This window comes from Oreochromis aureus, linkage group 11 (assembly GCF_013358895.1).
Source record: "Oreochromis aureus strain Israel breed Guangdong linkage group 11, ZZ_aureus, whole genome shotgun sequence".
Taxonomy (NCBI): Eukaryota; Metazoa; Chordata; class Actinopteri; order Cichliformes; family Cichlidae; genus Oreochromis; species Oreochromis aureus.
The window spans coordinates 35,098,619-35,113,939 of record NC_052952.1 but is presented as its reverse complement, the minus strand read 5'-3'; the positions used below and the strand labels follow the sequence as shown (position 1 = coordinate 35,113,939).

The 15,321-nt window shown below is 37.0% G+C and overlaps 2 protein-coding genes across 3 annotated transcripts; both read left to right on the top strand.

Annotated features, from left to right (window-relative positions):
* Positions 1 to 1,176: 1,176 nt before the first annotated feature.
* Positions 1,177 to 2,811, top strand: LOC120442743. Its single transcript, XM_039619892.1, has 5 exons — positions 1,177 to 1,279; positions 1,363 to 1,473; positions 2,153 to 2,209; positions 2,313 to 2,483; positions 2,629 to 2,811. Exons 1-5 carry the CDS (start codon positions 1,178 to 1,180, stop codon positions 2,809 to 2,811), a joined length of 624 nt encoding a protein of 207 aa, XP_039475826.1. The 5' UTR covers position 1,177.
* Positions 2,812 to 8,180: 5,369 nt separating this feature from the next.
* LOC116327131 lies at positions 8,181 to 12,821 on the top strand. 2 transcript variants are annotated; one of them, XM_031748627.2, is made up of 7 exons: positions 8,181 to 8,230; positions 9,773 to 9,910; positions 9,983 to 10,093; positions 10,201 to 10,257; positions 10,338 to 10,505; positions 10,597 to 10,713; positions 11,778 to 12,821. In XM_031748627.2, the coding sequence occupies exons 2-7, from the start codon at positions 9,800 to 9,802 to the stop codon at positions 11,844 to 11,846; spliced, it is 633 nt and encodes a 210-aa protein (XP_031604487.1). In that variant the 5' UTR covers positions 8,181 to 8,230; positions 9,773 to 9,799; the 3' UTR covers positions 11,847 to 12,821. The 2 variants fall into 2 exon arrangements, with proteins under 2 accessions (XP_031604487.1, XP_039475950.1); XM_039620016.1 differs by having other exon boundaries at positions 11,775 to 12,821.
* The last annotated feature ends 2,500 nt before the right edge of the window (positions 12,822 to 15,321 follow it).

Below are 15,321 nucleotides of genomic sequence, written 5' to 3'. Positions count from 1 at the left end.
TGTCAACTCTGCTGTCTTGAGTGGGCAACCATGAGGAAACAGTTCCTTTTAAGTTGTAGATTCAACCTGCTTCATATTTTTGGCCACCAGATGCTACCAAAGAAGATTATGTTGAAAAGCTTTGAGTAATGAACCCTTTATCGATACAAGCTTCGATGCTTCAGAAAGCTTCATCTGGCTGTCACTAGCACTAAGCTGACACTTATAAACACTAATGAACTAAACAGGAAACCTCTAAATGAACAGGACACCTGGGATGAGGGGAAAATTGACGACGATGTAACAAAGAGCAGTGGCAGAAACAGACAATATATACACAATAGGAAAGTAACACATGCACAAGAGCAGGAAAACAAAAAGATGAAACACACAGAGGAGAATGTGGGACCAGGAAAGGGAGAAACACAGGATGCAGGACTACAGACATAATAACAACACAAGAGAGGGAACACAGAGAAACCAGACAAACACAAGGACACAACCAGGGAGACAAGGATCACAAAAGGAAACTAACAGCTAAGGAACAGAACTAGAAACATATACATAATCCAAGTAACCATGACAACATTAAAGTTATCTTTTTTTATTAGCTGCAACAGAAGAAATGTCACATTTTGACCTTTTCCCCATGTCCCACTTGAAGCCACCATTGCATCATACAGCACTTAATAATATATACATACCACAGGTGAATGGAAGATTAAAAAAGCAGATGTATTATGAATAGATGTATTAAAGAATAATACAGAAAAGACAGAAACACAACATGCTTTACTTTGTCCTCTGTTGCATATTTTACAGTCACTAAATAAATAATGGCAGGCAAAGGACACAAGCATTATCTCGCTGCCTTAGAGCACACCAACGGCTTTAATACACCTGCACGTTTGGATTTGATAGGTTTGTTGACTGATAATTGTGACTCTGTTTGCTTTAAGCATTGAGAATTTGGCGCATTCAAATGTGGGTCCTCTGCAAATACCCACCCCTCACATGCACACATGAACCAAAAATGAGAGACCACCTGTGTGAGCTCCAACCTCTAGAGAGGTAGCAAGACGACACATTTCTTTGGTGGGAGGCACATTCCCACTGCTGAACAAAAGGACAGAAACGTCTTTCAAGTTTTAGGTGTCGGCCCATCATCAAAAAAAGGAAGCTGGCAAATAGCGAGAAGATGCTTCCATCAGTGTGTCACATCCTGAAGTCTCTTTGCTGCAGTCCAAAGATTTGCTGCTGTTTGCATCTGCTGCAGGTCTTTGATGCTGCAGCTATTGGGGTGAGAACATAAAAGAAATGTATCATCCAGCTGTTAAAAGGTAATTTTAAGCTTTTACAGTAATTGTTCTGAATCCTTTACAGACTATACAGATCTTAGTGGGCCTGTTTAACATTGGACTTGGGCCGGGACGAACAAGCACACATCCTGGGGACCTCACCAGCCTGGGAGCTGCTTACTGGCTGGGTGCTGTGGTAAAATAATCTTCTTTTTCCCCTTAGTGTTGCGTATTTAGCATTTTTTGTGGTAGAAGAGTTTTGTATTTTGACCTGCAGGAAAAAAGAAGGCCTTTTTTAAATTAATGTGTCTTTTATGCATATGTTAGTTATCCCATCATTTGTAGGTCCAAATATTTAATGTTGGGAGTCATTCTTCAATCTACAGCTGTACAGTTCGTGGCAGCTGTCAATCGGACTTCACAACAGCTCAAATCAATCTGCTCATACCTCATGATGGGCTTGGTGTTGTAGCTCCTCCCCCTATGTGTCAACTTTCTGCTGATTGACTTTAACAAAAACAGCAGTGAGGTGGGGCTGTTTGCTTGACATGACCAAATTAAGATGATCTGTTCTCGATGACACCGTACCAAACGCTAGCTGTCCCTTTGTCACAAGGGTCATCAAAGCAGGTAGCTCTGGTGGAGTTTTACACCAGATGTCCTTCCTGATACAATCTGAAAAGAATTTATGTTTCCAGCTGGAACTTATTTGGCAACCTGCTAAGCAAAGGGGTAAAATCACCTGAAACTAAAGTCTATAACTTTTCAATAAATACATTAACAATTTGTTAAATGGTCTATTACCTTTTTTAAAAAATGTAGTTTTCTTGAATTTATGATCACCTCTAATATCATGTCTACTGACCTCTCACCAGTTCATTGTTAGTGGAATTGTGTCCATTTTGGCTGGACAACTCCGTTCATCCTGTTTGGTAAGAAAATTCATAAAGACTGTGCTGTAAATAAGATTGTAAATAAAAAAATGTGTTAGAAAACTTGTTTCTAAGTTTTAATTTTATAAATGTCTCCTCTCAGATGGGCTTCTCTGTTTTCATAAATATTGCTGGTGGGATCTTTGCCATTGCTGCCATTGTGCTGTATGGCATAGACCTGAGAGACGCCTCTCTCCTCTGGATTTGTGACCGCAGCAGCGATGATGCTGTTCATTATGAAGACAACTGCAGAAATGTAGCGCTTTTTGCCCAAGTAAGCCAGCCTAAACACACATTTACAGCGTACATACCATAACTGCAGCATGCTGGCCATGTGAGTTGCTCTGTACAGTGCTGTATGACAATTTTTGAGGTAAATTGTGTCTTTTCTTTATTTTACTTTGTTCTAAAATCATCAGAAATTACTGAAATCCTTGGACATCACACTGATCACCCTGGCTCTTCTTCAGCTGGCTGTCAATATTCGTTATGCTATTTGGGGCATCAGAGCTCTGTGTCCACAGGGTGACAAAGATGTCGAGGAACAGTTGCCACAAGTCATGGAAGAGATCATCCCGATCCATCCCGGAAATGAAAACTGACCTCGTGAACACATGAATGCATGAGCTGCACATTTACTTCTGTTTCTCTGAACTCCAGCAGAACTTTGCCCAGTATCTCTCTGTATATCCTCATCTGCTTGTAAATGATTTCTTTGATTCTTGAATAAAAATAAAAGTAAAAGTAAAGTAAAACTATTTGTTTTGTTCTTCAGTTCTTCAGTTTCTGGCTTTTTCCACCATTGAGAAGTGCTTGAAATATTTTTTTATGCTAATTTTCTGATTTCATTGTGTAAACAAATGAGAAGACTTCTCTGTTCTACACACACGTACAATAAATGATAAGAATGCACCTTTGCAGATATAAAATTGACAACTCACAGTATGAGTTAAAAGTTTTCATTTTCTACCACTGGTGAGTTTAGACCCCTCCAAGCACCCCTAAATTTAATCACTGGACCCCTAAAAATAACTATACTAAAAGCAGTAATGATGGGCAATTTGCCCATATTCATATAATGGAATGCTTATGGTCGGTTTGTGTGCTTTGCAATAACATATTTAAAAATGTCAGTGGACATCCTAAAGAGCATACTTACTGACATGAATAGCTGTCACAGTTAGAGGAAGCAGACTGTGGGAAGTGTGAATAGTGGACCCAAACGCAGACACTTGGAAACCAACTGTAATTTAACAAAAGGTGAGACGTTTATTGAAAGATGATGAAAAGGTACAAAACAAAGGGCAAGGCGAACCAATCTGAAACTAAACACTAACTAAACTGGGTAAACTAGAACTGAACATGAAAAAACCTGGACATGAGTAACATGAATACTTGGAAACATGGTGTGAAACACAACAGACGACCTGACAAAGAATAAATGAAAACTCACAGATTACATATAAGCAGGAGGTGAAACTGAACACATTGAACATGGAACACAAGACCTTCAAAATAAAACAGGAAGCACGCAGACTAAGACACACAGACTTGACATGGTGATAGTTAAGGAGAGGATGAGGGAACATGGATAAACATGACAGACAGATGAGACATGGAATGAACACAAGAAGGGGGAACGTGGGAACAGAAAAGGGACCCGTGCACATAAACACAAACACAGAGAGGGACACAGTGGACAGAGACACAAGGGGAACCTAAATGGACAATTACACATGACAAAGAGAGGAGACGACGTAAGACAAAGATATCACTCAAACAAACACAGGGCGATGGAGACTTGACAGACTCGCACACTGAAGACACGACACAATTACCACCATAGTGGGGAAGACACACCTGAGATGAATCTAGACAGATGAGAACTAAATAGGGAAACAGAACTCGCTATCAACAGAACCAGCTGAAGCCCAAACTATACAAAAAAGAACATCATAATACAAAAAAGCATAAAACTGAAAATACTTGGTCAAAAACCCGGAACCCTGACAGTAGTAGCATTTGACAGGATTCACATCACTCCAAATATGGCTTGAACAGAATGGCTGCCACTCTATTAATGTGAAAGACCTCAAACCTGTTCTCCACTCTTTGATTTGGGATGTGCCGAGTCTGCACAATAAAGGGAGGGTTTGTGTGAATCAAAAACTTTCATGTAAAAGCAGCTGTCTTGCCAGTTCTATCACTAGAAACTTTCAGTAAAGCAGTTTCTGTGGAGTGGGGCTTATGAAGCCCAGACTGAAATTTCTCAAAGATCTCATGCTTTTCCCTAAAAGAAATCAGCTGTTCTGCCACAGTTTTTTCAAGAAGCTCTGACATAAAAGGGATCTTAATAATAATAATACATTTTATTTAAAAAAGCGCCTTTCAAAACACTCAAGGACACTGTACACAGCAGAATAGAGACAAGCAATGACAACAACAAGCATAACAATTTACAAAATTAGAAAGCTAAAACACAGAGCAAATTTAAAATAGCAGAATGGAAAAGCTTATGTGGAATAGGCTATTGTAAACAGGTGAGCTTTGAGTCTAGGCTTAAAGAGAGAGAGGGAAGTGATATTCCTTATTCCAGGAGGAAGGGAATTCCTGAGTCGAGGAGCAGAGCAGCAGAAAGCCCCATGGTGGCTAGCCGAGGGGAAGGGACGGAAAGAGAAAGAGAGGAAGAAGATCTGAGACACCGAGAAGGAATGGTGATCTGGACCAGATCAGAGAGGTATGAAGGGGAGAGGTGATGGATCACCTTAAATGTGTATAAAAGTATCTTGAAATTGATGCGGTATTTGACAGGGAGCCAATGAAGCTACTGCAGGACGGGGGTGATGTGGTGAATAGAAGGGGTCCCGGTGTGGCCTTTTTGTGTGTGTGGGACCAGAGACCATAGAGTCAGTAATGGATAAAAAGTCAGTTGCTGTGTTACAGTCAGTGTCATCCACATGAATGTTAAAATCAATTTAACTTTCTCAAGTTTAATAATTGAAGATAACAAAAACTGTAAAATCAGTGAGAAAAACTTTTATTTTGAAGAAACAGGTGGTGACAGGAAGGACCACTGTTATTTTGTTTATTTAAACTTGTCATTGGCAAAACAGACTCAGTGCCGGGAACCAGAGCCTGCTAGGTAAGAACACTGCACAGAACAAACTCACTCCTTACTTACAAAATGTAACATGTTTAACATGTCGAATAGTTTTATGTTACTTTAGCTGTGAGCTGACGCTTTTCTTGTGAATATTATATTGTGAAAATCTTTATTATCACATAACTTTTTTCATGAACATAATATGCGACACAAGGAAGTGCAGGGCTTCTCGGAACACTCTGAATTTCCCCTTTTCAACTCGGGTGTCACATGTCAAAACATGTTTGTGAACTTGCAAAATTCATTTTTCAGCATATTCATTCAACACTTGTTCTACAAGAAGCCAGTACATATATATATATATATATATATATATATATATATATATATATATAAACACCCAGCACGCCCCTGCGGGCGGTTTATCCTTCAAGCTCGGGTCCTCTACCAGAGGCCTGGGAGCTTGAGGGTCCTGCGCAGTATCTTAGCTAAAATCTCCTTTCCACATTACAGGTGTGAAAGATTTCCAGTACTGTTAAAGACGAGAACAACTGTTTCACACCAGGATGTGCATGTACAGGAGCATTATTCCAGTTCTCGGGGTAAGGAGAACTGAAGCTCATACAAACCTTTTAAGTGTAACACAGTGGGATATAACTGTTGTAAAACTTTTACAGGTGATACAGATATTTGTGGGTCTGCTAAACATTGGACTTGGTCCAGGACGAACCAGCATGTATCCTGGCGATTTGACCAACATGGGAGCTGCTTACTGGCTTGGAGCTGTGGTACAAATACAACCTTTCCCATCATTCTTTAATCATATTTGAAAATATTATTTATTATTATTATTATATTTATTTATTATTAATAATATTTCATGCTATTTAATATTTCCCTTTTCATGTTAATTTTTCTCCCTTCAGTACATCATAACTGGAATCTTCACAATTACTCTCAACTGCTGTCCCTATTTTGTCTCAGTAAGCAAAGACTGAAGTTCAAGAGGAAAGTACATTATTTTAGATCATTATCAAAAGACTAACAGAAGTTCTCCACAGGTGATCTTTGCTGTGACTGTGAACATAATCAGCTCCATCTATGCCATCATTGGCATTGTGCTGTATGCTTTAGACCTTGATAATTCCGCTTTCATCGGCTTTTGTCAAAACAGCCAGCCCAGCGAGGAGTATTTCAATGAATGTGAACTTTTGGCATACATTACTCAGGTGAGCACGCTTTTAAAACAAGTGATTGTTTTTATCCCATACTATAGTTTTTTTTAAAATTTTATTTGACAGTTTAATATAAGTACTCAGAGTCCAATAAAATTCTTTTATTCTCTTATTAACAGAGATTGGTGATAGACATGGACATTACTTTGATTGTCCTGGCTGTTCTCCAGCTCGGGGTCTCCATTGCCATCACAGTTTTGGGCATCAGGGCTCTGTGCGGCAGATGGAAGGAAAAAGTATGAATCAAAACAAACACACAAAATATTAGTTTAGATGCCGGTGCAGGTAGAGCTGAATTAACATGTTAGCATAACATGAATAATCCTATTAAAAACTAAAGGCTAAAATGCTGGTGCTATAAGAACAAAGATAAATAATCAGTAAATCATTACATAATCATGATCTAATGTTATTGAAGTGCACTGTGTTTTGTGTCTGCAGGGTGTCAACGATACTGAGATTCACCAGCCAATTTTGAAGGAAGTTCTCATGATGAGTCCCGGTGCTGAAAAAGGATTCACTCTAATGTTTGGATCCTTGAAATAAATCCTCAAGATTTACTAACAGAATCAAATCAAAACTGCATTACAAAAGTAATAATGTTTAGTGTTGGCTGTAACTGTAAAGCTGTTTCTTAAGTCAATTCATTCATTCTAATTCATTTTCTAAAATGCAGATTTTGTATTCTACAAACATATAATAGTAATTAAATGACACAGTTGCACATTAGCAAAGCACATCAATGCACGGTATGGGACTACTAGTTTGTCTGTTTTTTCTCATATTTTTAGCTCTTTTAATAAACTGTAACTTCACTGAGTGAATGGAGCGAACTGCAAAATGATAATTTCAATTAATACATATTTTCACTGTTATTTTCACTTATTTTCCCTGTTTTTGTTTGTTTGTTTTGAAAAAGGGCCCAAATGTTGTTTTAGCTTTTGGCTGCATATGACAACAGAAAGAATACATAGTGAATTAGAAATGAAACTGTAAAATGAACCAACCTATAAAAAAAATCAAATAATGAGCTTTATGTATTGTTCTTACTCTTTCAATTAAAACGCATAATGAAAACGATGATGACTTTTCAGTTACAGCACTTATCATTTTTATTTTTATAATTATGATAAATTTGTGTATGTGTAGATTTTACATTTAATATTAAAGCGATAGAAGAAGAGGAAAACAAAACACTAGAACATATTTTTTTCTGGAATACCTTCAACAGGTGCCAATTTTATTATTTAAAAAATCTAAAAACCTTAGTCACATGTATTTTTATTCATAGACCATATTATTTTTTTTAGATGTGTCACTGCTCTTTTGTTAATGTTAAGATAATGTCTGCACATAATATTTTTAATGTGCAGAAAAACGTCCCTTAAATAAAAGACAAAGAACTGTCTCTGTGTTAAACAAACTTTACCACTGTGTATCGAATCAGCAGGAACAAAATAAAGAGAGCTGGGAATAATTACTTACAGAGTGCCAGGTGGCATCACTGTATTATATTCCAGAAATGCGGAACTTTAACCTGGTTATTGATTTTGCACGTTCAGTTTTAAACGGCTTTTATTTTGAAGAAAAGTGTGACACAGGAAGTTCCACTTTTGTTGTTACCTGAGTTTGTCATCGGCGCACGAAACTGTTGGCGTTACAGGGCTTGAGGCAGCTCGCCAGGTAAGTCCTCTGCACGAAACTCACACTTGCAGTCATTTATAAAACTTAACGTGAAGCCGCAGGCTGAATCATCTGGATTTTTCTCAGTGTTTCCACTGCTTGCAAAAGAAACGAATAGACAAAGAATAATTTATTGTGTAGCCTATTCGTTTTTATTTTGTTCTATTTTGTTTTATTTTAGCTGTTTTGGGGTTAATAATTGATTTTCAAGGTCACATTCAATTACCCTGATTTCTTTTTTGAGTACATATCTTTGCTATAATATAAGAGGCTGAAGGAAGTGCAAATTAAATCTTCTGAGAACTTCATCTGCTGAGAGACAAAACCCGTTCGTAAGCATTCAATCTCAATTACTCTTTCAAATACCAAGCAGCGCTTCCTGTTTTGAAATTACGCATGTCAATCACATTAAATTCCAGCGTTTGTAGCGGTGAAGTGGAATATGATAGTGAAAATTACCACTAACACTTCCCACGGGGCAAACTGACATCTTTTCCTCTCCAACCAACAATCCAAGGTTCCTACACTCACCCTGCCATAAACAAAGGAAACAAGTTATCATTTGACAAATGGAATTTGGGGACTTTGAGTAGTTATGATGACAAGCGACAATCAAAAGAAACGCCTACATTGAGGCGATCCAGTGGTTGTTATTTTGTTAAAAGAAAAGAATTCAGGATTTTTAAAAATATCTGGTCATTTGAAAATTTGATATTCCAATATGTCGACTAATATATATTTTTTTCTTTAGAAAAATGAGATAAGAACAATTTTCCCTTTATTCCCGTTTATTTATTTGTTTGTGCTCTATGGTTGCTGGTTATTCCCGTTTGTGGCATTCCAAACAGGAGCAAACAGCGAAGTTGCAGAGCGCCCTCTGGTGGACACTCATAGCACGATTGAAGAGTGTTTCTCCCCATCTCTTCTTTACTTTTTTAATTTTTACTTATTAGATGTTATAAATCCAGTTGTATAGAGTAGCAATAAAATTGATGATGACATCCATGCATTTTCTTTTCTAATTTTATTATGAGAATAGTTATTTAAAAACAACAACAACAAATAAAAACAAAAACCAAACTATGTTTACTATTGCATCCACCTTCTCTCAGATGCGCTTCTGTCCATAATCATGTTACCAGCCATCCTTCGGCCAATGAATCTAATTAGCATAGTTTCAGTGATTTAGAAATCATTATATTTTTATTGTTTTTATTTACATCTCTTCTCAATTTCTGTGGAAACAGGTATTTATAACATAGTAATATATTCCTTTATATTTCACATATGCAAATGCTTAAGTGTATAGAGACAAGTTATCTGTGAAATATCATTATGTAAAATTATATGACACAGCAGGATTACATTATGCAGCATGTCATTACACACTCTCGCTGCATATATTTTAGTTATAGCGATATGTCAGTCTTGTGTTGTTTGAGTTGTGATTTGCTGTTTTGGCTTCATAACTTCCTAATGGGATTTATAATTTCAGTGTGTCTGTTGAACCATGCCTCCTAAAATCTCTTTACCACTTTGCAGATGTGAGAGTTATCTGTAGTCACTGTGATGACCACAAAAAAGAGCAGATTTCCACCACTGCATCAAACCCTCAAGACTCTCTCCAGCTGTCCAGTGTTCAGGGGGGCGATGCCTAATGGGGCATTTGGAGTTCTTGGGGTGAGGGCAACTCAAACTCTTTAAAAAAATTCATTTTTCATTTGTATGACTGTGTGATTTATTCTTTTACAGACCATACAGATCATGGTGGGGCTGTTTAACATTGGGCTTGGTCCCGGACGCACAAGCACACATCCTGGAGATCTGACCAGCTTGGGAGCTCCTTACTGGCTGGGTGCAGTGGTAAAAAATAAAACTGTTGATTTAAGAATAAAAACAAAAGAAGAAATGTTGCATTTAATATTTTTGACTTTAATGAGTTGTTTAATGAGTTGTTGATCCCTGTTCAGTGCATCGCAGCTGGAATCCTTTCCGTTATCATTGGTCAGTGCCCCTGCTTGTGCTTTGTAAGTAAAGACTAAAGTTAAAAGGAAACCTACATTGTTATGAAGCACAGTGAGGTAAATAATTGAATCTCTCCTCTCAGACATGGTATGCTGTGTTTATGAACATAGCTGGCTGCATCTTCGCCATCACTGGTATTGTGCTGTATGCTATAGACCTGGCAGAAGCCTCTGTTGTCTGGATGTGTGACTTAAACTGGTCCACTGCTCAATACAACGATAACTGCAAATATGTGGCATTCTTTGCTCAGGTAAATATGCTTTTAAAACATACAGAATAGCATATTTTTGTCATTAATTGTGCACATTGATTGTATTTTGTTAATTATTCCTTTATTGCAGAGTTTGCTGACAGCCATGGACATTACTTTGATCGTGCTCACTGTTCTCCAGCTGTGCGTCTGCATTAGTGCCACAGTTCTGGGAATCAGGGCTCTGGGTAACAGAATGAAGAAAAAAGTATGAACTAAGACAAGCACACACACACACACACACACACACACACACACACACACACACACACACACACACACACACACACACAAAGAAAAGAAAAGAAAAGAAAAGAAAAGAAAAGAAAAAAGTAAAAAAACAAAAAACTTTATAATGACACCCTCCTCTGCTCTCCACTATCTTCTAATCTGAAAAATAAAGCCACTGTGCTTTTAGCTAACTAAACTTACATTCTTTCTAATGGTCATCAGGCCAGTCCTCTGGTTTAAAAAAGAAGTCTTACTGTAAAGAAATATAAGGAAATATGTGTCGATGGCTCTCTTGAGTCTTGACCTGAATAAACCCTTTCCTGATATGGTCTTGTTCACTGCATTCAATATGTAGTTCATCAATCTTTGTATTTATTTTTGTAAATTATGCTCCCTTTTAAAGAAAAATCAATGATAGAACACTTTATGCTTTATTACAAACCTACCATGAAAGTGTCCCTCAGTTTCTCAGACCTTGCTCTTGCTCATCATGACCAAATTCAAATCACCAAGATGGTGAAGGACAAACTCTCAACTTGAGGCTTCACAATTTTTCAAATTACATTTTATTTAAGGTACTAGCTATTCTTTACACATGGCTTCATACAGGACGAGTCATCACTCTCCTGGGGAGAAGGCCCCTGTTTAAAACATTGCACCACCACATTTTGTGTTCTTTATGGTATAATGCATGGAATTAGCTTGTGTTGATGGTGTATTTGTAAAACTGTAATTGGCTAAAGTTATCAATTACTGACTTGATTTTCTAAAGCACAAAAACAATGGCACATCGAGGTGTAGGAGTCAAGGTCCTCCTCAGACCACAAAAAGCTCACACCTGTATTTAAAAATGGAATCGTTCCCCAATAGACACTACAGATGATATTTATAGTAGTATTCTTTGTAACGACCTATCAGGTATCAGTTGCTCTGGACTGCTGGATGTGCTGATATAGCTTGACTAAAAACTACATGAAGAAAAACAGATACGCCCTGTAAAATTATCTGTAATTGGCTTTTTACTCTGCTTTGTCTCAGCAGGATCTCAGACATGCTGAGATTTACCAGCCTGTGTTGAAGGAAGTCCTCATGACGTGTCCTAGTGCCTGAAATCAACTACCCTAACATGTGGATGCATGAAAAAGCAATATGTCTTTATAAACCTTGTGTAAATCTATAAGATGCGTTAGTGAAAGGTAATCAAAAGTACAACCCCAACTCTGAAGAGCTGGGATTCTGTGTAAAGTGTAAATAAAGTTAAAATGCAGTGAAAATGAGTAAATCTAAGAAACCCATATTTTATTCACAGTAGAACAGAAATAGATGTCAAATGTTTAAACTGAGAAAATGTAAATTTCAAGAAAAAAACAAAAAGGTAAATTTAAATTTAATAGCAGCAACAAGCCTCACAAAATTTTTTGCCACTGTGTAGCATCACCTCTTCTTTTAACAACAGCCTGCAAACGTCTCAGAGCTGAGGAGACCACACTTTTTTGTTCTGCTCTCCTCGGATGCATGATTGATTTATGAAGCACTCTTCTGTGGTGAAGTCATGTTGTTGGAAAAGATTCAGAGCGCTGTTTATTGTAAAATATAAAATTGCTTCCCCGAAAAATACTACATGAGATCATATGTTGCTGCCCATAAACCTGGATATACCTTTCAGCACTGATGGTGTCTTTCCACATGTGCAAGCGACCAACTCCGCAGGCACTAACGCAGCTCTAAATCCTGTAGATACAGAGTTCTGAGTGCTGATAAGAAGCTTGATGGTCTCTCTGGTCTGTAGGCTGGGGGATGCATGTTTTTCAAAAAGAATTTCACATTGTGATTCATCTGATCACAGAACAATTTTCCACTTTGCCTCAGAACACTTTATGTAAGCTTTGACTCAGAGAAGATGCCAGCATTCCCAAACTTGTCCAAATATGACTTCTTCTTTGCATAATAGACCATTAATGTGTATTTCTGGAGGTCATTGTGCACTGTTAAAAAAAAAATCCTAGAAAAACAGTAATATTCTGGCAGCTGGGGCGCCAAAATAATACCAGAAAATAACAGAAAATAACTTTCTCATAAAAATACGGTTATTTTCAGTAATGACAATACAGTTTGTTGCCCTAATTTCACATGGGATTTTGCCTTTTTCAAGTGCTTTTAAACATTAAATTAGGAACATTTTAATGTGATTAAACAATGAAATTACCCATAAACAAGGTCAATGAATGTGGCAATATGAATAATAATACTTAAATGTACAGAAATATACAGTTAACAGTTGGTTTAAATAATAATGGATTGCATGTCCTGGGACAGACTGACAGAGGCGAGGCTGCCATATCGCACCATCGGCCCCTCTGGCCATCACCAGTAGGTGAAGTGTCTTGACCAAGGACACAACGACCGAGAGTGTCCGAGCCGGGGCTCGAACCGGCAACCTTCTGATTACAAGGTGAACTGCCAACTCTTGAGCCACGATCGCCCTAAATAGCAATAATAATAATTATTATTTGATGTTAAAAAAGTTTATAAGAATCATTTCATATATTTTTCCATAGCATTACATTTGAATTTAACAGTTCAATCTTTCAAATAACGGACAGATATTTGTGAAATCATGATACATTTGTGAATGTATTTTAACAATCTAAATATGCATATGTACAGAGAAATACATTTAAAAAACAAGAAAATTATGTTTTATTACATTACAGTGATTATATGTTAATTTACATTTGAAATGTGAAATCACAGTCTATTTATGTAAATTTAATGATATTCTAGAAGAACAGAACAAAACTGTAAAATACACAGTAAAATTTTATATTAGGATTTTTTCTTACAGTGTGAGCTGTGTCCACAGACAGTGATTTTTGAAAGTGTTTCTGAGCCCATGCATGGATTCCATTAAAATGATGCCTGTTTTTATTGGCTCTTGAGGAAGATCACAGGCATCTGGTGTTGTTTTTTGGCCTTGTCGGTCGTGCAGAGTCTGAATGTTTTGATGATAGTCTGTACTGTAGATAATTAGATGTTCAACGTTTTTGTAACTTTACATTAAGGAACATTTTTCTGAAATCGTTCCACAATTTGTAGACATTTTTTGTGGAGTAGAAAACCTCTAACTGCCTTTATTTTTGAGAAAATCTGCCTCTGTGAGATCCTTTTTTATATCCAGTAATCCTACAGACCTGTGGCTCTTTAACCTAATTAGTTGCAAAAATGTTGTTCCAGCTATTTCTTTGTTGCCATCAAATTGCTGCAATCAAATTCAAAATAAGCTACTATTTTAAGTGAAACAGTAAAAATCTCTGAGTTTAAACATTTAAAATGTTTTCTGTTCTACTCGGAATAAAATGTGGGTTTATGAGATTTGCAAATCATTGCATTCACTTTATTCACATTTAACAAAGTGTCCCAACGTTTTGAGAACTGGGGTAGTACAATGTGTAACTATCATATAATAGTTACACAATAAAGACAGTATTTACTCTAAAACCCGTTTCAGTATATTTCAAAATGTTAAGTGTGTTTTCTGCCTGCAAATAATCTTTTACATTTGTTGAATAAAACCTAAATAAATTGCAAAAGATGTGATATTACACTGTGTTCTTTTGTCAGTAATAATATTCAGTCAGCTTTCTGCAGGCGTCTCAGTGTGCATGCTGGACACGCTTTGTAAGAAATAAAATGTGAACCAGAGCTATCAGGTTAGCTCAAAGTGGAGCTGATCCTGAACAATTTGTTGAGAACACAGCTGTTATGTGTCGGAACAAGGATGCATCTAAAAGCTGCAGGACGGTAGCTCTCGAGGACTGGGATTGGGCACCCCTGATTTAAACTGTTCTCACATTTTAGATTAAATGTTGTGTGCTGTGATGACATCCACCAGGTGGCATCAATGCATCGCTTTTGTTTTGTTTGTAAATTCTGTGAAGACACATGTAACTTTATGCAACCTTCATAAGAAGAAGAACAATATTGTATATAGCAACTTTATGAACCAAAGTGACCTAAATATGACACGTCATGCTAGACAACACCTTGAATTCTGTCCCTCTCTAATCTTCCTCCAAACACTAAATGAAATGCAAAATTTGCTTTAATCTGAAAATCGAAACTCGTAGCAAAAAGCAGCAGTTCAGTTCTTTTTCTCCTTAGCCCAGAAAAACTATTTCTATGCTGGATTTCTGATTTTCATGAGACTTAATCATTGAAATGAAATGAAATACATGAAATGTTTCACTTTACAGGTAATGAATATTTAAAGATTCAAAGCATTTATTGTCATGTGTACCAAGAAAAAGCATTTCTCTGTACAATGAAATTCTTTCTCTGCTGTCCACGCACAGATGCCGGTTAATACGTACAAATAGATAAAATACAAATAGTATGAAGAAATAAATGGAGACAAAAAAATTGAAGTATTAAATAGATTTATGTGCAAAAGAGCTATGAGCTTAATATGCTGGTTTGATATGTGAGATGACCTGATGTGCAGAGATGTTCTGGATTTCACACTTCTGAAACTTCGTCTCGAGGGCAGAAGTGTGAACAGTCTGTGTTGGGGGTGTGTGGGGTCTTT